The following is a 23,997-nucleotide window of genomic DNA, read 5'->3' as shown; positions in this document are numbered from 1 at the left end:
GTGGGCCAGGTCTGGCAATGATGGCACTGTTTATGTTCCTATTTTCCTGGTTTAGTTAGAAGACCCAAATGCCATGTTGCAATACTATACTGCTATGGTAGCCAACGTTTCAAATGCAGGTTTGAGAGGTTTGTGAGGTTACACTTTATCCAAACCCTAGTGAGGGTTTATTCATCTTTGCCAGTTGATGGCTTTAGCTCAGGCGGTAGAGAAGGTCACCTATTGATTGGAAGGTTAGTCGTTCGATCCCTTGCTTCTCCAGTCTGTATGTCGTGAGTGTGTATGAATGTAGTTAGGAAGCACTCAGTTAAGAGAAAGTGTATCACATCTTTGAGTAATCCACACATGGGCCAGCACAGGTGGCCCCATGTGTGGGCCACCTTTGGCAAACCAGATCTGGGCCACCAAAGGGCCGTCATTCTTTGCAGTATGTGGGCCATGTGTAAGCACATTGTGTGGGCCAGATCCGGACCATACCAATTTTGCTATGTGGGAAAGACCATCAAAACCATCAAATTCAAGTCAGCTTAAAGAACTCAGACATGAACTGGAACCTCTGGATCTTAAAGTACTCACACAATAGCAGAGGCAACAAAACTTGTGCATCTCTTTAGTTTTTGGTGTTGGTGTCATTTCAACATAATGTGGCTTCTGTAGCAGCAATTTCACGTCCTGTGCAGTGAAGTTCAAAGCTAATATGTCTAAACAACAGAGAAAACAGAGGGTGACTTTGACTTTGAAAGGCTCTCTTGTAGTGACCTTGGTTTTGAATATGAAAATGAATGAAACTATTGATCAAAGTCAGAAAAGGAAGAACTGAAAACAGGAACATGCTTTACATAACATAATGCAAAACAAGCTAAAAAGAGAACGAGAGGGAAAAAAGAGAAGGATTCATTCATCCAGTTTCTTCCGCTTATCCAAATCAGGGTTATAGTGAGGCTGGAGCCTATCCCAGCTGTCATAGGGCAACAGACTACGTGATCTGTAGTGAGCATAGGGAGCAGGTGAAAGGCAACCTATGTAATGGAGAGAAGAGATGTATATAGTAGAATCAAAAAATAGCTGTGTGAATGATAGGGAGACAGATATAATGGTAAATTTTCAAGGACTAACGCTGGTGATAGACTTAAAGATGATAAGATTTACATTAGCAGTGACCAAGATGGAGACAGTTAGAGAGGCATGTGCAGAGGAAGGATCACATCATCACATACAAGGTCTTGAACAATAGGGCCCCATCTCATCTTAAAGACCACACAGTACTGTATTAGCAGTACCATTAGAGCACTTCGCTCTCACACTGCAGCCTTACTTGTTGTTCCTAGAGTATTTAAAAGTAGAATGGGAGGCAGAGCCTTCAGTTTTCAGGCCCCTCTTCTGTGGAACCAGCTTCCACTTTGGAATCAGGAGACAGGCACCCTCTCTACTTTTAAGACTAGGCTTAAAACTTTCCTTTTTGCTAAAGCATATAGTTAGAGCTGGATAATGTGAGCCTGAATCCTCCCTTAGTTATGCTTCAATAGGTCTAGGCTGCTGGGGGCTTCCCATATTGCACTGTTTCTTTTTCACTTACCCTTTTCACTCACTATGTGTTTATACAACTCTCTGCATGTAATCATGAGTTAGTATTAATCTCTGTCTCTCTTCCACAATGTGTCCTTGTCCCATCTTCATTCCCTCATCCTCCCCAACTGGAAGGACAAGTCACACCATAGTGATCAAACAACTTTAGGTCATGAAGCAGTCTTTTAAAATTGTAGCCTGAGGCCAGGATGAAAGCATGTCTCAGGATTAGTGGTTATCTTGGCTATTTGTTGCTTCACTTCTTGTTCCTGCTTGTGCTTGTTATTGTTATGCATGAGACAGCATGACCGTCTCACTAATTTCCCTCAAATGTAGCTTCTAGTTCATATTTAGCCCGCAGATCAAGATTGATTGTGACACTTGAAGTGGGTGTAAAATTGATTTAGTTAATAGAGCTTAAATGTGTTTTGAGCCCTGAAAATGTTATATTTTTTCAGAAAAAAATAATAGTGCTACATTTATTTTAAAAAAGCAGCTGATTTCAAAGACATTGGATTTCATGCACTGATTGATTGTGTAATCTGCAGTTATGCATTAATGATGAAGCATTACATGTGCATGTACCAGTAAACTGTCAAGAGGGAATAAATGAATCAGTTTCTCCCATTTTTCATACTTAACTTAATTAAAACTCCCTTCTTTGTTTAAAACTTGTTTCACTAGGATGAGAAACAGAAACATTTTACCAGACCCTTATTCAAACTCTGAATTGTCCTGTTTTTACACGTAGTTCTTTGCTTTGTATCTGTAAGCAGACCTTAACCAAAAAATTTGTAACTCCTGTAAATATTTTTTACAAACACAAATCTGTTTTACACACACACACACAAATTCTCATCTGTAGATGCACAAACATAATTTTTTTTTACATATTTTGGTTTACACGGTTACAAAACTCAGTTCACAAATAAGCATTTGATTTACAAATACAAAATATTTATGACCACAATTTGAGCCCATACTCATTACTGTTTTTAGTGATGGACCTACACAAATTCAGCTGCATACACTTTGACCATATGTGACACAGACACCCTGCATATCATCTGTTCACACCATCGGTCGCAAAGTACAAACATAAAGTTTTGTCAATCAGGCAAATCCAATTCAATTCATCCCTTGAACTGATTTAAGTGTTCTGTATACAAGAATGTTACTGGATGTGATTTCAAAATGTTGTCATACAGGTTACAGTCCCTCATCTGAGCCTCTCATTTGCTGAAACCTGTTTCTACTGCAACAATTCTGTTGAAAACAGTTTGTGCTACATTTAACATGCATGACCTATGTTCATTGTTTGTTTTTATTACAATTAAGAAACTGCACCTGTCCTATTAGTAAATTACCCACAGCTATATTATCTCTTATTATGAGACCTTGCTTTAACCTGCTAGGACCTGGCATCCACATATGTGGACATCATATTTTGGGTTGTCTAGACCAAAATACAAAATTTTGCTCTACAAGGGCCTGATGTCCACTTACGAGGACATTATACTGGCAATGATCTATCAAAATTTAAAACAAATGTCCTCATATGTGGATCTAATTTTTCTCAGAAACAAAAATTAGGTAAAAAAAAAAAAAAAATCTGGTAATTCTTTGTTTTTACATTCATCAGGTCCCAATCAGCCCAAATATCAAAGAGAAATTAAAAATGCATGCCATGAAGCAGTTCGGGTCTTAGGAGGTTAAATTCTAAACAATAAAACCCACAGAACAAAGTCACCCACAAGCTTGTTCTGCATTACAACTCTGAACTTCTGCATAACCAGTGTTGGGTAAGTTACTTTAAATTAGTAACTTAGTTACATTACTAGTTACTTCTATCAAAAGTAACTCAGTTACTTCAAGTTACTCGTTACTTTCAGAGTAACTAGTTACTAGGGAAAGTAACTTTGATTTTACTCAGAATTCTCTTGTTAATGTGTTGCTTCCGTAACTGGATACCCAGCAAGACTGCCAGTCTTCTAGCTTGCTTACTTGCCACAAGTGCACTGTGCCACCTACCAATAGAAAGGAAAAAATAATGTGCACATTTCCACGAGAGAAATCCCACGCCTGATTCTATCCTAGCCTGCTTTTTACATCCAACACAAAAACTGCAGTCGTGGTGCTTTCGATTGTACTCAGAACTCGGAAATTCTGCCTTCTGAATAGGAAGATGTAGGTAACACCAGACTGCAGATGAGCTGCTTACAGGGCTGGACTGGGACAAAAAAATCGTCCCGGGCATTTTGACTAGAGACCGGCCCACCATTATAGGAAAAATCATAAAGCCTTTGAATGAAAATAAACACTGTTGTGACAGTGATGTACACTGTTCTGATGGTATATATGTATCAGTCTATCAATTGTTTGTTGCAAGACTCAGATAATTATTTTTTTAAAAGTGAGACATTTTAAATGAGAATAAGAAAGTATTTCCTTGTGCCCCCCTTTCCCTTTTAATGCCCTACATGGACCCCTGGCAACACTTTGCTAGACCCGCCCCTGCACAGTTACCAGCTGTCGCCTACTTAGAAAAGGATCCTGGTGTTATTTGTCTCTCAGAAACAGTTCATAACTTCCCTTCAACTCATTCATGTTAACTAAAAGGTAAACCTGTTTCTCCATCACAGCTCTGATGATTCAGTAGTTTCATCTGGTTTCATCTTCATGTTTCCCTCTCATCACATAACCAAACCGATATCATGACCAGCAGGTTTACAGCTGTGGCTCCAACAAACATCAGCTGATACTAGAAATTAATATTAAATAAATTCTAACAACAGCTGATCAAGCTTAAAAGTGCTGCTGTTGTTTAACGCGACCTCCGCTAGTTTCCTCTTTCTGGCGCAAAGTGGGCGATAAATAAACAAGAGAGAAAAGCCGATCAGCTGATCATTGATCAGTTTCATGATTGAAGTAGAAACAGGAGAGGGAGGGTGAGAGGATGAGAGAAGAAGAGGCAGCTGTGAAGCGTAAACAGAATAACTCCAGCTTTGTGTCTTTTTCATTGTAGCTGAAGTCCGGGACAAACTGTGTTCCTTTTCACCTCAATACGAAACCCGTAATATTTTCTCTGAATACGAGACGATTTCGTTTTTTACGGGACGGTTGGCAACTCTAATAATTAACCTTATGAACAAAATAAAGTTCAACATCAGTAACATAGCACCCACCCAGCTGTAAAGAAACTCCCTCATGCTAGCTAGCACACAGTACGAAAAAGTCAGCGTAACGAAAATAAACTCCACCTAAACTTGGTTCAATCTGACCCAGATGGACTGCAGGTCATAACTTCTTACCTGAAGTTCAGTTCACCTGACACTCTCGGACCAGCGGCCGCTTCGGGTCTCTCCTCTTGCCTCCCTTTTCCTTCGTCCACCTGCTGGCCTCCACCACTTGCTAATGTTATTGAATCTGTGGAAGCTCCGCGATAGCCACCACACGAAGTAACGAATAACTAGCCTATCTAAATCCCAGTAACGAGTAACGCGTTCCCGGTTTTGGCATAATAACTAGTTACCGTGCTCGTTACCACAATAATAACGTAGTTACTGTAACGCGTTACTTAATAACGCGTTAGTCCCAACACTGTGCATAACACACCCAATTGCACCCTCAGGCAGGGGCGTAATTTCCAGGGAGGTTAGGGGGGTTATGACCCGCCCAATAATCAGACCCAACCAATAAAATTATGAATTATCTTGCATAAATAGGCTGTTGATATTCTTTACTCATTTCTGTTATTACCCGCAAAATAGCTGCATGTTTAATCATCTGGGAATTTACAGATATATTTAATCTGGGTAAATAAATCCCCTAATGTTCAGCACAAAGTTACGCCCATGCCCTCAGATCTTCTTCTTCTGTCCACTTCACTACTCGTGCTTCAGTGTGTTTTACAGTTGCAGTTGCCCCCACGTCTGGAACTTTCTTCTAACAGTAATCTTCAATATTGATCTTGGTCTCTAACTTCAAATCCCATCTTAAAACACGTTTTTTTAAACTATCAACTCTCATTGATAATTTCTTGTTTCTTGTTACAGTGTTTTAACTCTCCCATGTAAGGTGACGTTTCTTGTTTTGAAAGGTGCCTAAAATAAAATGTAGTATTTTTGGTATTGTTATTATTATTGTGGTAGTAGTAGTCGTGTTAGTATTACTATTAGTAGTAGTTTGATTAATGAACAAACACATGCAAAATCATCTCATCACTTATTTGTAGTTAACAATTTAAGGCCAGTAGGTTGGGCATAAGTTGTGAATATCATGAACATACTTGCTCAAAATACCCATTTTAACTTTAGGACTGGAAATGTAATAGCAGGCAATTTCATAGAAAATTCATTTACTCATAAACACATAAACAAAACCATAACCAGGTTATGGTTATTCAGCAGCAAACCAACAAGACATTTTGAAATTGACTTCTACATCCCTTCATTTACACAGAGTATTTTGTCTTCTAGCACTGACTTCAAAGAGGATTGTTCTACTCGGAAAAACTGGGGCTGGGAAAAGCAGCCTGGCCAACACCATGCTGGGAGAGAATGTCTTCAACGTATGCCATTCACCCGTTTCTGAAATTAGTCTGCCCCGTTTAGTAATTAAGTCTGTAAATGGAAATAACATCAGTTTTATTGACACTTGCAGTATTTTTGACACAGGCATGTCTGAGCAATTACTCAGGGATGAGATAGTGAGGTGCATGACAGAGTGCGCTCCCGGACCTCATGCTTTTCTCATCGTCCTCAAAGTGGAGAAATTTACACAGCAGGAGCAAGATGTAATCAAAAAAATATGTCGAGATTTCTCTGAAGATGCTATGAAATACGCTGCCGTTGTCTTCACTCATGGCGACCAGCTCCCAGAGGGAATGAGAATCGAGGAATTCATCAGTCAGAACAAAGAGCTCAGCAATCTGGTGGAGAACTGTGGAGGCAGATGCCATGTTGTTGATAATAAATACTGGAAAAACAACAAAGAAGATGACTACAGGAGCAATCGGTTCCAAGTAGCAGAGATACTCAGGACAATAGACAAAATAAGTGAGGCAAACAATGGAAGCTGCTACACCAATGAGATGCTACAAAAGATAGAAAGTGAACTACAGAAAGAGGAAGAGCTTATTAGACAGTCATCAGCAAACATGTCGGTTGAAGAGACTGCAATTGAAGCTAAAAAGGGTGTGATGAACAAGCTGCTGATTATATTTGCAGGTACAGCAACAGGCGTATTGGTTGGAGCCTTTCTTGGTGTGGCAAAGATGGTCACATCAACTTTTTTGAATCTGCAGGAGCAGACAGATGCAACAGTATCACTGGCTGCACAGAAAGGGTTAGAGGGAGGTCAGTTAGGATATGCTGCAGCTGAACAATCAGAAAGTGCATCGGAAGCCATTCAGAAAGCTGCTAAAGCTGTCCTGGAACACACTGTTAAATAATGGTTAGGATCATGACAACGACAGAGTGGACAGCAAAAAAAGCAGAGAAAGGAGTGTTGTTTTCTTATGACTTGTATGATTACTTTATAAGTAGAGATAGTAGAGGAACTATTGAGATATTTATTCAAGGAAAAATAGTGCTGGCCAAACATTACTTTTCCTTGAATAAATGCTAAAAATGCTACTTTTACTTGTAACAAACTAAGTGTTTGTTACTTGTAGATGTTAGCAAGTAGGGGTGAATGCTTTGATTTAAACTTGATTATGTCACATTATAATTCAATGAATCACGTACATATTATATGGAAATGTATATATCCTTTTTCCTTCTTCCTTTTTTTAGTAGTGCTTACAGAAATAAAAACTATTGATGAAACTTTGTAGTTTCTTACAGTGAACAACATTAATTCTACCTGGGAGCTGGTTATATTATGTAGGGATTTGGTATATGATAATGTAAACCTGACAGGACCTGACAGGACCCGCTTGTTGTTTGGCTTTTTATTTTTATGTTTCACACACACACACACTGCGTTCAGTTCTTGTAGCTATTCAGTCTTTCAGCCAGTCAGTCCTTTCGTTCCTGCCCTGTTCATCCACGCTTCATAATAAACCATCTTCAGTTCTTCACTATCCACGAGTCCTGCGTTTGGGTCACTTCCTCGCCTCCACACGACACAAATCCTGAGTGACGACATGATTAGAAGATGTTCAGAAGGGGAGGCTGTGCCATTTTGGAAAATATACAAAATGCTGAAATGTTTGATTTAAAACATAAAACAAAAACCTTGAAAATATTAAAGGTAGCCTGATGAAAACTTTGAATATCTAGATTCATTGCTATTTCCATCTGGGAGTCCACACTGCATATACTGAAGTTGGGTTTTAGAAATGCTCGATGGTGACATGAGAAATGTTAACGTTGGCAACATAATGTCTAGTTTATGTAGTAAAGTAAATGCATCACAGAAGAAAGGAAGTGCTTCTTTCTACATTTGTTCAAATAAATTACAACTGATTTGCATAAGGTTGATGCATAATCCAAGAAAAAAGGTCCATGAGATGCTTCACATCGTCTAAGCAAGACTTGAACTTCAAATGTTAAAGTTTACTTCCTGTCTATGCCATAATTGTATTTTCATTACCTGAGCTAATATGGATGTTGTAAAAGGACCCTGACTGAAAAAGAAGTACGTCTGGGTAAATTGTGCTGTAACTTCACATATTGTGAAGTTTTATGTCTTTTCTTTGAGAAAAGAAAAACAGAGAAGTCATAAACTCCTTGATATGTTGATGTTATGTAAATAAATCCAAACTGTTAACTGAGTCATCTGATTTATTCTGATTTATTCTAAACTGGAAAATTATTTTCTGTCCACCATTTTTGTGATTAACAGTCTCACTTCCAAGTGACTGTTGTTATTTTATCTATCAAAGATACATGATTACAAATACATACAATTAACACATTTTCTATAAGGCATACAATAGTGACAGATATTTTTTTAAATCACACATTTTTGTCTAAAAAGTAAGTAAACTTTGGCCTTGCTCTATAATATAAAAATAAATCATACTTGCACATGGCAGCTCAAATGCAGGGAGAAAAAAAAGTAGACATGAGACACAAAAACACAGGATTTCACCTTTATAGCCTATTTGTAGTCTATTCTACTCTATTTGCACGATACCAGGACACTCAATGTTTCACCTAAATTTTATTGCAACAATTGTCTCTGCTATAAGTTCCATCAGTGCTCTTCCTATGGGAAGAGTCAAAATATTTGGTTTGTCCATTCATGCACAGTTTTCTAAGCCAGATATATCATTTGGCTCTCTGCTAGCCAAATGATACGTCTCTGCTAGCATCAGTATTATTGAACTCGACTCCTGGCAGAGACCAGTGCCATCTTCTGTTTTCTTGTCCAGGGATGCTGTACAGTCCAACCCAGGCATTGTCAGAATTATCTGCAGAGTCTCACAGTCTCAAAGTCTCTCCACATCTGCATTGTTAAATAGTGTTGCCAGGTCCGCGTGTTTGTGCTTCATCCCATTTTTTTTCTCTCTTCAATTAAGTGGTACTTGTAGAGTGAACACGTGAATACTGACCTAAAAACAGTGGCAAAAAATAAATAAATATTAATTCAATTCAATTTTATTTATATAGCGCCAAATTACAACAGCAGTTGCCTCAAGGCGCTCTATATTGCACAGTAGATCGTACAATAATAGATACAGAGAAAAGCTATTACTCCTTGTGGTTTGTTTGTACAGCTTAAAAACAATTCAACTGAAACTAATTCAAACAATTCATCATAAAAGAAAATGGTTAATACAGAAAATCACTTACACTGTTCCTCTCGTTTATATAAGGCTCCGAAGACAATTATTTCACCATTACTGCCATTTAACAGGCGCATCAGTCCAGAATCACTCTTATTGCTTTAAGCTAACAGTACTGCTGTATGATTGATAAGATCATCCACTTACCCATCAGAATGAGCAGAAACAGATTCTCCTGCATCTTTGTTCTGCCAGCTAAAACATTTCTAATGTGAAGTCAACAAAAAATTCCTAAAGTAATATATGTGTCTGTGTGTGTATGTATAAAAAAGGTGAATGAGTGTAGTACTGTAGAATTTTTACTTGAATATCTGAACGACTCCCTTCATTTTAGCCAAACATTTCTGGATTTTTAGATATTACATTATGACTCTAATTATGATGGCAAATCATTTTATTTGCTAAATCTGACTAAATGACAAAGTGTCATCATAATTGGATTTTAGATTGTATTTCAGGTCAAATACAAATCATGTTAAACTTGACTTACATTTCCCAAATAGTCCCTCTTCTGTGTGATTTTTCTGTTGCAAGTGAAAATGAATTACCCACTTCAACAAAGGCTCTCTTGTAGCTGCCTTGGTTTTGAATATGAAAATGAATGTAAATATTGATCAAAGTCAGAAAAAGATGCAAAAGCAGCTGAAAAGAGAATGAAAGAAAAAAAAGAAAAGTATTCATCCATCCAGTTTATTCTGCTTATCCAAATCAGGGTTATAGTGAGGCTGGAGCCTGCCCAGCTGTCATAGGGCACAGGGACAGTTCACCAAACTCTCATGGGGTAAAAACAAGTCAGCTATTTAACTAAAAAGACATTCATTAAGTTAGGTATAATTATTCATTATCCCAGCAGTAACTGAATCTATTTATAGTGTGCACATTTCATTACATTTCATTGTGAACTGTAGTGAGTGTAGGGAGTAACTATGTCCAGTAGAATTATAGAATACCTGTGTGAATGAGAGGGAGACAGATGTAATGATGATGTAGCCCTGGTAGAGTTGCAGATGATAACATTTTCATTAGCAGTGACCAAGTTTGACAAAGATGGAGACAAAATTAGAAAGGCTTGGCTAAATAATCCTAAATAATCAGGTCCCATCTTATCTTAAAAACCATATAGTACCAAATCACCCCATTAGAGCACTTTGCTCTCAGGGTGCTCATACAATACTTAAAACATTAATTTTTGCGAAAGCATATAGTTAGGGCATGATCAGGTGACCTGAATGCTCCCGTAGATACACTACAATTGTCGGATGGCTGCGTCTGTGTCGCAGCATTTTGAGTTTATTTTGTATTTTTGATATATTGGAATAATGTTATAATAATAATAAAGTTATATAGTTATGCCTGTGCCCTCATTTCCTTTTTCTCCCTGTTAAAAGGGAGTTTTTTCTTCTCACTGATGCCCAAACACTTGCTCAAAGAGTGAGAGTGTTGGTGTAACAGAGGATGAAGCTAGGGTTAGGGTGAGATGGAAGCAGATGATCAACTGAGGCGAACCCTAAAGGAAACAGCTGCTTGAAGATTTCAAATACGTAACACACACCTTTTATGTATATATAGTAAAACTTTTCATTATAGTATTCTAGAACAGTATAAAAAGTATAAACTCTCTTTTGCTTATGTCATATTTACTACAGACATATTTAACTTTGGGTTATAACAATATGCTCGCCAAGATTTTTATGTAGAAAGGAAAAGAAAAATTGTGTTTTTGTTATTAATTTATTTAAATAAATAACATTTAAATATGCACAATAGTTTTCTCATGCTGTTGCCAGGTGTGGAAAAAAAGAAAAACACACTATGAGGTAAGCTCATCACTTTAGTTTGCTGCTGAGAAACAAGTCCAACAGGTACAGAAACAACCGAACGGCGCAGTCACAACGTTCACAGGATCTGAGTAATCGTGTGTCTCTGCGCTGATTTAGCTTTCAAAAACATGGACGGTGAGTCGCAGTTATTATCATGTTTTCTGCATTAATGATTAACAGAAATGTGGGATCACAAAGGAAGAAAGTTCTCTGAAAGAGATTGTTTTTGTCAGTCAACATGATCTACTCTGAATACCTAAAGTAGTTATGTAAATGTTATCTAATATATTCAAGACTGTAAATCTGAATATAACAGAATAATGCAGAGTGTATGCTTGATAGAGTTAATAATTCAAAATGATTTAGTTGTATCCACCATCTGAACAGCTAAGTCTAAACTTTGATCAACAAACAGAGAAATTACATTTTTCTACTCTTCCATATTTACTTGTAAGTCAGTACTGACTGGCTTGTACACATCATGCAGTTTTACTTGCACTTCAATTTACTGTTTATTTCTTGCACTGTTTTTGACAAAGTAATAGATAAATAACTGACACCGAATCATTACTGTTTTATAGAGTTAAAAAGAAGGATTGTGGTCCTGGGAAAAACTGGAGCTGGAAAGAGCAGTATTGCCAACACCCTGTGTGGAGAGCCTGTGTTTAAAGTAAATCATACCCCCAAATCTGGAACAAGTGAATGTCAGTCAGAGGACATGAATATCGGCGGAAGAACCATATTATTTATTGACACTCCTGGATTTTTTGACACAGACAGGTCTGAGAAGGACATGAAGTCTGAAATAGTGAGGTGTATCACAGAATGTGCTCCTGGTCCTCATGTTTTTCTCATTGTGCTTAAAGTGGAGAAATACACAGAGCATGAAAAGGGTGTAATAGACAAAATTAATCAATATTTCTCAGATGACGCGCTTAGATTTACTATAATAATCTTTACTCATGGTGACCAGCTTCCTAAGGGAATGAAGATCGAAGAGTTTGTGAATGAAAGTGAAGCTCTGGGCGATCTGATCAAGAAGTGTGGCGGCCGCTGCCACGTCATTGATAACAAATACTGGAAAAACAACCAGGGAGATGAATACAGGAACAACCAGTATCAGGTGGCAGAATTACTCAAAACCATTGACAAGATTATTGAGGCAAACAAAGAAGGCTGCTTTACCAATGAGATGCTGCAAGAAGTGAAGAGAAATATTCAACAAGAGGAAGGTCGCATCAAACAGTCATCTCCAAACATTACAGAAGAGGAAACTGCAACAAAGGCAAAACAATCTGTGTTTAAAAATCTGTTGTCAAAAGCTGCAGGAGTTACAACAGGGGATCTGTTAGGTGCATTCCTGGGTGGGACGATACAATTAGGGAAAGAAGACAGCACTGTAGGTTTAGTAGGAGTAGGAGTAGGAGTAGCATTGGGAATAGCAGCTGCAGCAAAAGTAGCTAAAAACAATGCACCAACATCATCTAGCACAGTTCCAGCTGCATCTGCAGAGCCAGCAGCCAAATAAAACCAGGAGTACCACGTTTGACGGACATGAAACTGGTGCACGGTGATGAAGCAAAGAAAGGAGACTACAACACTAAAGCACACTTTGTTTATTTTTTTAAATGTAAAAACAGGTTATAAATTAAATATCAGAATTTTTCAATCATCTGTTAAGCTCTCAAAAAAGTACCTTTACAATTCACAGATGTACAGGATCAGCATATACTGCTAGGAAACTGGGCACAACTACTCACATTCACCTTTATAAGTTACCATCATAGAGTCATTGTTAAAATTATAGAATGAGACATTTTGGAATCCTTTTGTTCCTCATGATTGGATTTCTGTATTTGCATGGTACAAAATGTCTTAAGAGTTTTTGTTGAATACTTACTGTTAACATATAAATGAAGTAGCTTTTTTTAATGATATGTAAGAATGTGATTTTTTTATATGTCCATTACTCCAGCTTAAAAAAATCTCTGGGTATTACAATAACAGATCTATAACTTTCAAATAACTGTTGCTTCTTTTTCTTGATGTTTTCTTTGCTACAAGTCTTCACTAATAAAGCAGCAAATTGTTTCACATGTAACCAAGTTTCTTCAACTTCTTGACAATTTTCATTTACTAGCCTCATGTTAATTCAGCTGAACTTGTTAAACCTCCTCAGCAGGTTTAGCCAAACATGTTTAAGAGGCAGTGACATCTTAAACAGTGACTTTCATTTTTACTTAATTTGGCTTCCGCTGACTTTACTTCAGTTGAACCAGCTGATAAAGTTTAACAGGATCAGCCAAATCTACCACAGCCATTTTTAAACCAGAACAGTAATGGAAACTGCTGGGATGACTGGACTGACCACTGACAGATTTGATCTTTGACAAATTTTATTATAATGTCAGTTTTAATGTTTTTAAGAGTTGCTCATGTTTCCAGACTGTATAAAAGTTACTGACTGACAAATGCAGCAACAAATGAGACTAAATAAATCAAAAGAAAATGCAGACATCTGTATTTTGTTAACATAAATCCAAACTTTGAATAAGTTATATATAGTTCACAGAACAAAGAATCTATGGAGTTAGTAGTGTAAGGTAAGGGTTTAAAGTCCAATATAAGAAGTATTCATATATTCAAGCAGAAATAAATTCCACTTTTCTGAAGAATAGAAATACTTTTTTTTTTTTTTTTTTAAATCTGTAAGGTCAATGAAATACAGCTTAACTTTTTCTTTCTTCTTGGGTCATGTAGTTATTTATTATCTTTATCTCTGTGTTGCAGCACTGTGGATTATTATATGTAAACGTACACCGTGCACAGTGTTTTGTTCACTTATTCTGGCTAAAACCCAGAGAACAAGTTAGACAGGTAGCAGAAGCGAAGCATAAGGTAAGTCCGCAGTACGAGAACAAAAGCAAACGACTCACTGCAGAGACACATCGTGAACCAGACTATATTTTTGACAGATTTCTATTTTCTGGAGAGCATGGAGGGTAAGTAACTATTGAATAGACATTACTCCAATGTATGAGTGTTTGTCGCTCTAGTAATCAAAATCCTAAACTGTGACCTATATTTTTAATTAACTGAGTTAATCTCAAGAACTATTTTGCTATGAAAAAATGTTTAACAGTATTGCTGCTCTAAGCTTTATCAATCTTATAAATACAAGCAAGATTTCTGGGTTATCAAGGCTTGTTTGCTGACACATGGCTTGCAGTGTAGTACTGCAGTAAGATTTCTTTTAAAATCTCAAACATGCTTTAAATTTACTTTGTACTTGCATCTGTTTGGTTGAAGTCTCCATATGCAGCATAATCACAAAGATCAATAAATGACACTGATGAATGATTAGCTAAAAGATTTCAGACACTCTTATGCTGTAGATGTCAGTGATATTTTCCTTCAAATCAACCAGAATGATACTAGGTTTGAAGCACATTTCTTTGTGTGAAATTTAAAGCAAAAAGCAAAATACAAACAAACAAACAATACAAATCACCCCTTTTCATTTGTTAAATGATAAAAATGTTTGTTGGTAAAGAGAGTCCAGAAAGAGTTGGGATTTATAACTAATCTGTTTTGTTAAAACATATATGTGACATTGTTCATGCAAAATTTTGCTGACACAGGGGCATCCTTTAAGGAGATAGGGTACATACAGACACATATATCCCCCATGTCTGTTTAACACTTTGACTCTCCAAAGCGTGAGAAAGACAAGCATGTAGAAGTTGCAGTAACAGCAGAGGGAGCTTTTTTATTTGAAGCCAACACGAAAATAATTGTGGGAAAGTGTTAAACAAAAATAATTAACATATTTACATGTATATACATATTAAGCTTAATAGTTTGTGACTGTTAATGACAATTGAATGTACTTATGCAATTATGTTTTTTTGTTTATTACTGAGCTTAATATATCATCGCCCCCTGCTGGTCGCGTAAATTCTTCATACATCTCCATTTCACGTTTTGGAGAGGCATGGTGTGTAATAGACACGGTGGTCCAGCGTGTCTATTACACGTTTTGCTGTGATACTGGGTTGATAGATTTTTGATCTGAAATCTGATAATTGATCAGAGATGTCAGGAAGCAGATGAGGTAATGAGTTAATCAGATTTTTTCATCTATTCATTTTTTTCTTCCAGTGACAAAGACAAGGAGAATTGTCCTGCTGGGAAAAACTGGAACTGGGAAAAGCAGTCTGGCTAATACCATATTTGGCGAGACCAGATTGAAGATTAATCATTTTAATGACTCAAACGCATGTTTGTCTCAGAGCGAGACCAAGACTGTTGATGGAAGAAGCCTAACTTTAATCGACACTCCTGGTTTCTTTGACCCAAGCAGGTCTGAGAAGTTGGAGCATGAGATGTTGAGCTGTATTACAGAGTGTGCTCCAGGTCCTCATGCTTTTCTCATTGTGCTCAAAGCAGAGAAATTCACAGAGCACGAAAAGGCTGTCATCGCACAATTATGTGAACATTTCTCCGAAGATGTTCTTAAATATGCTGCAGTTGTTTTTACTCATGGTGACCAGCTCCCTGAAGGAATGAAGATCAAGGATTTTGTTAATGAAAGTGAAGCTCTGAGTGATCTGGTGACGAAGTGTGGGAGTCGGTGCCACGTCATTGACAATAAATACTGGAAGAACAACCAGGAAGATGAATATAGAAGCAACAAGTTCCAGGTGGCAGAGCTGCTCAATAGCATAGAAGATATAGTGACAGAAAACAATGGAGGATACTACTCTAATGAAAAGCTCCAAACATTGGAGACAGAAATACAAAAAGAGGAAAATCGGGTTAGAAAGTCATCAGAAAATCTGTCACAGGAAGAGATTAGAAAGCAGGCTAAAGTTAACATCATTAAGAGACACATGGAAAATGCACAAAAATCATGGCTTAAATATTTTGTGGGTTTTGCTGTCATCACAGGATTATTTGCAATTGTCTCAGCTTTGTTGATCAAATCAAAGTTTGGAAAGGGATCTGTTCCATCTGTTCCATCTGTTCCATCTATTCCATCTGTTCCACCCGTTCCTGTTCCATCTGTTCCATCTATTCCATCTGTTCCTGTTCCATCTGCTCCTGTTCCATCTGTTCCATCTATTCCTGTTCCATCTGCTCCTGTTCCATCTGTTCCATCTATTCCATCTGTTCCACCCGTTCCTGTTCCATCTGTTCCATCTATTCCATCTGTTCCTGTTCCATCTGTTCCTGTTCCATCTGTTCCATCTGTTCCATCTATTCCTGTTCCATCTGTTCCATCTGTTCCATCTATTCCATCTGTTCCACCCGTTCCTGTTCCATCTGTTCCATCTATTCCATCTGTTCCTGTTCCATCTGCTCCTGTTCCATCTGTTCCATCTATTCCTGTTCCATCTGCTCCTGTTCCATCTGTTCCATCTGTTCCTGTTCCATCTGAATCAGTCCCCATTCCAGTCCCAGAACCTTTTGAAAAGGAAGTTGTGGGGGGTTTTGAGGCCATTTGGAATAGACTTCATGCTTTGTATGAGATAATATACAATCCATGGAATCCATTTGAATAAACACAGATCCACAGCCATATAATAAAACAGCCTAATCATTATACATATAAAGCTTACATAAAAATATTGTCATTAATCTGTGTGGGTAAACCATTGTATTAAAATAGTTTAATAATTTGGCACATTTGGAATCTTTATGGAAAGAATAAACATTTTATTCTGTTTTGCAAGTTCCTGAATATGTTGAGTAAATACAAAGTAGTGGTCATATATTAAAACATGTATGATAAAATATAAACATGTGTTCCTGGCAGTTGCAACTTGATTATGGAATTGTTTGATCTTCTCAGGTTTGTGATGTTTTAAAGCTTTTATATGCAGAGGTACCAGCAGCTTCAGAGGACCTTTACATAATCATTTACATGTACTGTGCATCAATAAAACAACTTTTTAATTATGTGACTCCGGTTTTTTTTCACGTGTATATTGTATGATTCATTGATAACAATTCCAACCAAACACCCATCCTGTTATCAAAAGGTATTGTCCATGTATTCGTAAATACACAAGTCTGCCTGTAAAGTTTACCTTTAAACCTCTTTGCCAAACAGCTCTAAGTACAACTCCAAGTAATATGTTTGTCTTGGGATTGTTTGCTTATGACAATGACAAAATTTTATTTCACATGTATTAAACTGCTTTTTATTATTACTCACTAAAACACAGCTGTTGTTGATGGGTGCATAAAATCCATCAAAATATAGCATATTAAGTATATTTTGCTACTGAGTATTTACTATAAAGTAAAAAATAAGTAATTTAAGATAATACATTAAATTTCTTTCCATTCCATTCTGTTAGACAGACAGACTGTTTTGTCGTTTAAATTGACACCTGCAGTGCACATAAGACTATTTTCTTCTATTGGCTCCAATAGTGTGAATGCATGAGCTGACCGTTTTAAACTTGAGGAGAACCCAATCACCTCACTATTAAGTGACCGTGTAAACCGTTGCGGTGGTAAATAGATTGGTACAGGAAACATTTCTTATACTCAGAACATGTTATACAGTTTTCCTCATTCCCAGTTACTTTCTTTCAATGCCAGTGTGCTTTTCTATGTAACATTCACAACGGGGTTCAGTATCTCTCCTGACGATACTTCAATATGCAGACTGCAGCAGCCAAACATCGAAGCACCATCTTTCAGATTAGTGGAGGATTAGCAGATCTACCTTCTGAGCTACAGCCACCAATAAATAACTTGTGACTATTGTTATTTGACCACACCTGAGATTCAGCGTTGTGACTGTTTCATTTTGTATTTGTACAGTTGCCAAATAGTTTGACCTTACCCAGAAACAAGTTACTCCACCCAAAAAACGTGGTATTAACATTCAACTGTCACCTTCCCACTGTGGCCCAGAGTGTCTTGTCATTTTGACTGTGTTATGTTTCATATTCTTGAAGCTGTGAGCAGGAGTTCTAATGCTACATGGTGATCTAATCATACTATTTCTTCTATAACTACTTTTGAGCATCAAAATCATGCAATATATATAAGATTTTCAGTCACAAAACCATATAACTGTCATATCTGTGACACAGAGTAACGATGAAAACCATGTTCCACTGGATGTTTTATGAGTTTTCTGACAATTTATTGGAGAAAACATGAAAATGGTTTTTGTTTTTGAAGAATCAGGATTCATAATAGGTGGCTGGTAAAACATGTAACTTGTTATTTTTATTTTATTTTTTCAATTTCAGATCATTTTTAAAATGTTTGTCTAAAATAGCCATATTTTAACAGAAATGGTGTGAAATGGATAAACAACATTTGTATCTTTGTGTTTAACTTGTGCTTGCGTTCGTTATGCATGAGACAGCATGTCCCTATTAACAATTTCACTAAAATGTAGCTTCTGGCTCACATTCAGACCATATGTGGCTGATTTTGATTGAATTATTTCAAATTCTATGTATTTGTATATGCATACTAAATATGCTACAGTTATTACAAGACATTGGAATTTAATCAATCAATCAATTAAGCCCCCCCCCCCCCCCCCCCCCCGACCTTACACACACAACACAGACATCACATGGGGATACAGGTCGGAGATCGGTAGCGTTACAGAAAAAAAAACACTCTGGGTGACCTCTCGTTTGGGGCTCTACTCAGCTCTTCCCAGGAGGGTGGCACGGTTCCCCCCCTTTTGGTGGTCCTCCTCGGGTCCTTGTACTCTGGGGCCTCTGGATATCTGGGGCCTGGATCTCCTCCATACCTGCTTCATACCCTGGGGGACGGGGCTATGGCTCCCCACACTCCCTAGCAGATCATTACACGGAGAAACCTTTGGAATACAAGCATGCTGATCCACACAGGTGTGCACACAGGTGTACACACGGGTGTTCACAGACGCGGACTACACCTTTCTTGGCTGCTGCCTCAAAGCACATTGTGCGCTGTCTATCTTGCGTGCTGCACAATATCGTTTAATATTCAGTATCTACTGTTATCTACTGCTAGCTAATTTATTGTCATGGTGCTGTTTTTTTATTATGTTGCTCTTTTTTTTGTTTGCTTTCTCTTCTGTTTTTTTTTTCTCCATACAGGTGATCCAGGTGTTTTGTTTGTTTTTCTTTCTTTCTTCCCCCCTTTCTCACCGTCTCTTCTCCCCTCTGGTTTTCTTTCTCTCCCTCTCTCTCTTTCATTCTTTCTCCCTGTCCTATCCCCCCAGTCACGTCTGTCCCGTTTGTAGCAACCGAAAATAAAATAAATTCATAATTATAATAAAGGTCAATCAAATGGACCAATATGGCAAGGCCATGATGATCCACTTGGTAAAATAAATCCGCTTGGCATCTTTCTTGGCCTTAAGACAACAATTCTGATGACTAAAGATCCAAACGGGACACAAAAAAAAAAAAAAAAACAGAAAAAAAACACTGAAATATACACTACAATGGGAAAGTACAAGAGTAAAAAAAGAGACCTCTACTCATGCTGGGCTCCTGGGAGGACAGCATGAGAACAGGAAACAAAAAAACTCCTCTGCACAAAAAAGCACATAAATGTCCACAGCACAACAGTATGGAACACGTGACAAGCCACAGGGTCGGGTGGGGGGTGAGGAGTAATCCGAAGCAAACACAGCAGCCATCCTGCCCAGCGCTACCATTCCAGTGCGGGCTCAGACCCGCCGTGTTCCCAGGAGGGAACAAGCATCGAAGGTGTTTGGAAAGGGAGGGGGGATGAGTGTGTGCATATCAGTGTATATGTATGTGTGTGCGTGTCCAGAGTTTTGTTTGTCTCCAGCCTTGCGACCGCAGCTGGCGCCGAGAGGGTATCCACATAAAGTGATGGTGCTTTTTACTTTAGTACGAACAGCTCTACACACTGATTCATCGTTTAATAACTGCAGTTATGCATTAATGGAATTACGTGTACATGTGCCAGTAACCTGTCAAGAGGGAATGAATGCATCACTCTTCCATTTTTCAAACTGAACTTAATTAAAAATATCTTCTTTGTTTGAAACTTGTTTAACTAGCATTAAAAGAAGCCATCTATGTCCACTGTGAGCGACCATCTTTGAACAGAGGCGGGGGTTTACGACACCAACTCTCTGCCATCTATAATCCAGTTTTGAGATCCCTTCCCAGACACCTTAACGCCCACTCACATCCTGGGCCATCTGACCTCAGGAATTCGCATGATAAGGTGGGGCCAGGTTTCACAATGAACACACCCGAAACTCTGGCTGATTGGGACCCACACCCAGTTTCACACCTTGGCTCAGGCGATTAGAAGATCATCAGGGGGTCCTTTTGTCCCTCTGTGGGGGGATACTCCCACTAGGTTTATATCTGGGACTCTCCACCATTTGACCTTAGAACTGAAGAAGCTTCTCGGATGAGAGGTGAAACGTCTTCAAGTAAACTTAAAGAAGTCCAGACGCTTTTCTGTGCAAGCTCCTTTGACTACGATGACCTGGATGACTGAGAACCTTCACAGACATTTTAACTAGCATTGGAAACCGAAACATTTTACCACTCCCTTATTCAAACACTGAATTGTTCTATTTTTAAAAGCACAGAAGCTTTACTGTGCTGTTCAACACTGGGGCATAGTTATAAAAGCATCTGCTTAAAACCTTTTTTTTTTAAGTTTTGATATTATATGTGGCTTTTTGGTTTTCAGCCTTATTACCATTTATAAAATAAACAAAATCTTGGGCAAGGGTTAACATGATGACCTGCTCTAACTGTACTTACAACTGTTTTTTTCATCTTTTTACCCTCGTCCACTGCTTAACTCAGGTTACTGCTTAGCTTTGTAGCAATGAGCTTGTTTTAAAAACCAACAAGAATGAGACCATGATTACAGCTCCCTCTTAATTACATCCTATAATCATTCATGCCCTCCTTTATGTTCAACTGATAAGTCCACCATTTGAAATCTTGGTGTAATATTTTATTCTTCTCTGGGCTTCGACGCACATGTAAAATCTTCGTCTCATTCCTGTTAAATTTATTTAAGGAACATTTCTAAATTCCAAAATATCCTCAGCTGAACTGCAAAAACGTATTCATGCATTGGTGTCATCGCGTTTAGATTATTGTAATGCCCTGTTTGCCAGCTTGGACAAATCTCTTTTATGCCTCCAAGCAGTACAAAATGCTGGCCAGACTATTAACATGTTCTGGCAAGCAAGCTCACATAACTACTGTTTTATATTCTACACATTGGCTCTCAGTAGAGTTTAATGATTAATTAACTTCTGATTAATTGAAAAAACTGAATGAAAAACTGAATGCCTTGCCATCAGGATCACCGGGATATTTCTGAAGTGCTCTGAGGCTCATTTTGGTCTGCCGTGAACTGTCAGTGTGATGTGATATAGAAACCGCGTATGTGTAGTTTCTCTTTCTCTGTGCAGTCTCCATGACGCACAAGGGTGAATGACAAAGATCCATGTAACTCATGGCATGCAGCCTCTCTTTCTCTTGATGGTAACACACATTATGACTACAATTGTACTTTTGTACAGTTTTTGTGTAGTTATGGTTAGAGGTTCTCTCCTCCTTTCTACACTTTATTTTAATTACATATGAATTTAATAAATGTATATATTCTTTAATCTGATAGTAATAAAACTGTTGTGAATTGTTTTGGTCACATGTAAGTCTGAATGTGAGATTTTGACAGCTCTAAACAGCAGGTATAAATCATCTGCAAAATCAGCAATGTGGTGTTTTGGAGTTGCTAATCTGACAAAGATGTGATCAGTAAAATTACCAAGCTATCGTATTTGCTTAATGAAATCAGACATGACCTGGAAACCCCAACAACAAACTTTCTTCCATCTCTTTACTTTCTGGTATTGGGGTCTTTTCAACATTTTGTGGCTTCTGTAGCAGCAGTTTCACAGCGTGTGCAGTTAATAACCTCTGCTTTATCTGAATTCAGAAGCAGAAAATTAGAGGTCATCCAGGTCTTTATATCATGAAGACAGGATTTTTTTGGCAAATTTAATATAAATTTTAGTGACCTCTGATTGAAGTAACATGGTGTCATTACTGCCGACGTAAATTGTAATTTTTCTGAATGAAATTATAATTATAAATTAAAAAAATATTATAATCCATGTCGCGCCTAGCTACATTCTGGCCGTCCTGCTTGTCCACGTCCTGTTCACTCATGGCCTGCACTTCTAGCACGCCGCTGGTCACCTGCCATGCCACACCGTCACCAGTTGCCTGAAATGTTTCAGTCGCAGTCATCCATCTGTCTGTTGTATTGTGTCCCTTTTGTGTTTTGGGGGGATTGGTTTTGAGCCCTCCTGAAGTCAGCCACAACTGCTGCTCATCAGCCCTTGCCAGCTGCAGCTCATTGTCATCAACAGCAGCAGCCTCCCTACTTAACTGTGTGGCTGAGATTCAGTTGACGCTGAATCGCTGAGTTCACTCATCTGTACAGTGATGGATTTGCTTGTAAAAACTGTGTGCTTGGATTACCAGATCAACATATGTGTTTTCTCTCACTAGAACCCGAATCAGAATCAGAAGGGTCTTTCTAGGGGTTGGGGTTGGAGTTTGTCACAGGAGCTGAGCCACTGTACAGATTGGGAGTTCATGCCACGGACACAAGGACTGTGCAGGATTTTGGAAGATCACCACGGGAGCATCCGTGATGGATTGTTACATTATTTTTCATTATTTCTCACTGGAAATAAACTCACTGTCTTTATTTGGAAGAGTTCTGCATTTGGGTCGGTTTATTACCTCAGACCTGACAATTTTTTTTTAATGTGTCTTCATTTTCTGTGGTAAGCACAGTTTGTTTTGATTTAATGAAATGTACTAAAACAATAAAAATGTCATGGTCTTTTATATTTAGATGTGTTCTGTTGCTGTCTCACATGCAATTGGACAGCCTTAATAATCCCCACAATGCAATAAGCACTGCCAAGATACAAGCCAAACAGGTGTAGAACAAAACGAAAGGTGCAGTCACAAAGTCTTTGGGTTGTGAGTAATCGTGTGTCTCTGCCCTGGTTTTGTTTTCTTTCAAAAAGATGGATGGTAAGTTATTATCATTTATTCTGTATTAATAGTCAGCACAGGACACTTAACTCCATCTAAGAATAAAAATGTTTGTTTTCATTTTCGAGATTATTTACTGCACTGAATACCTAAACAAATGTTTTAAAGTAAAAAATATTAAGTAAATAGTATAGTATGTAAAAATAGTGATTAAAAAATATTTTTTACAGCAGCTTAATAAACAGGATAAGTTTGTTGTTTATATTGCATCTAAATGCTATTTATCCTTTTGTATATATGATTTTATTATATTCTATTGCATATAGTATTTTATTTTATTCTATTCTGTACAGTTGTGTACAGTATCTTATTCTTATTGTATTCCAGTGTTCTCTAATTTTTGCTATATAACTTTGCACTGTCCACTTTCTGCTGTGACAAACAAATTTCCCACCTGTGGGACTAATAAAGGTTATCTTATCTTATCTTAAATCAGTATCTAGCTGAACAACCAGGTCTAAACTGCACAATGGTCTGTGGAATTAAACTCTTTCTACTTTTCCATATTTACTTGTAAGCCAAAGCTGACTGATTTATAAAGAATATGCAATTCTACTTACACTTAAAAAAAAAGCAGACTGGACATTCATTTTTTAATTGTAGTGTCATTAAGGTTTAAGTGATATTTTACTGCTTCTATACTATTTCTTGCACCTTTTTAGACAGAGCAATAGATAAATAACTGACACTGAATCATTAC

At 37.6% G+C, this 23,997-nt stretch overlaps 3 protein-coding genes across 3 annotated transcripts; all 3 read left to right on the top strand.

Moving 5' to 3' along the window:
* The first annotated feature begins 6,182 nt into the window (after positions 1–6,182).
* Positions 6,183–7,113, top strand: LOC146390815 (GTPase IMAP family member 7-like). Its single transcript, XM_084918363.1, has one exon. It carries the CDS (start codon positions 6,245–6,247, stop codon positions 7,016–7,018), a length of 774 nt encoding a protein of 257 aa, XP_084774489.1. The 5' UTR covers positions 6,183–6,244; the 3' UTR covers positions 7,019–7,113.
* A 4,116-nt stretch (positions 7,114–11,229) lies between these two features.
* Positions 11,230–12,988, top strand: LOC146390814 (GTPase IMAP family member 7-like). The gene is made up of 2 exons (XM_084918350.1): positions 11,230–11,316; positions 11,763–12,988. Exons 1-2 carry the CDS (start codon positions 11,310–11,312, stop codon positions 12,707–12,709), a joined length of 954 nt encoding a protein of 317 aa, XP_084774476.1. The 5' UTR covers positions 11,230–11,309; the 3' UTR covers positions 12,710–12,988.
* A 1,092-nt stretch (positions 12,989–14,080) lies between these two features.
* LOC146390813 (GTPase IMAP family member 1-like) lies at positions 14,081–17,229 on the top strand. The gene is made up of 2 exons (XM_084923815.1): positions 14,081–14,183; positions 15,343–17,229. The coding sequence occupies exons 1-2, from the start codon at positions 14,177–14,179 to the stop codon at positions 16,743–16,745; spliced, it is 1,410 nt and encodes a 469-aa protein (XP_084779941.1). The 5' UTR covers positions 14,081–14,176; the 3' UTR covers positions 16,746–17,229.
* The last annotated feature ends 6,768 nt before the right edge of the window (positions 17,230–23,997 follow it).

Source organism: Perissodus microlepis, chromosome 3 (assembly GCF_051167445.1).
Source record: "Perissodus microlepis isolate ML-2025 ecotype Zambia chromosome 3, ASM5116744v1, whole genome shotgun sequence".
NCBI classification, from domain to species: domain Eukaryota; kingdom Metazoa; phylum Chordata; class Actinopteri; order Cichliformes; family Cichlidae; genus Perissodus; species Perissodus microlepis.
Note: the sequence above shows the minus strand (reverse complement) of the source record. Positions and strands in the feature narration are given on the sequence as shown.

What these genes read in the sequence shown, in the direction of transcription:
- LOC146390815 (XM_084918363.1), top strand. Translation starts at nt 6,245, where the DNA reads ATGTCTGAGCAATTACTCAGGGATGAGATAGTGAGGTGCATGACAGAG.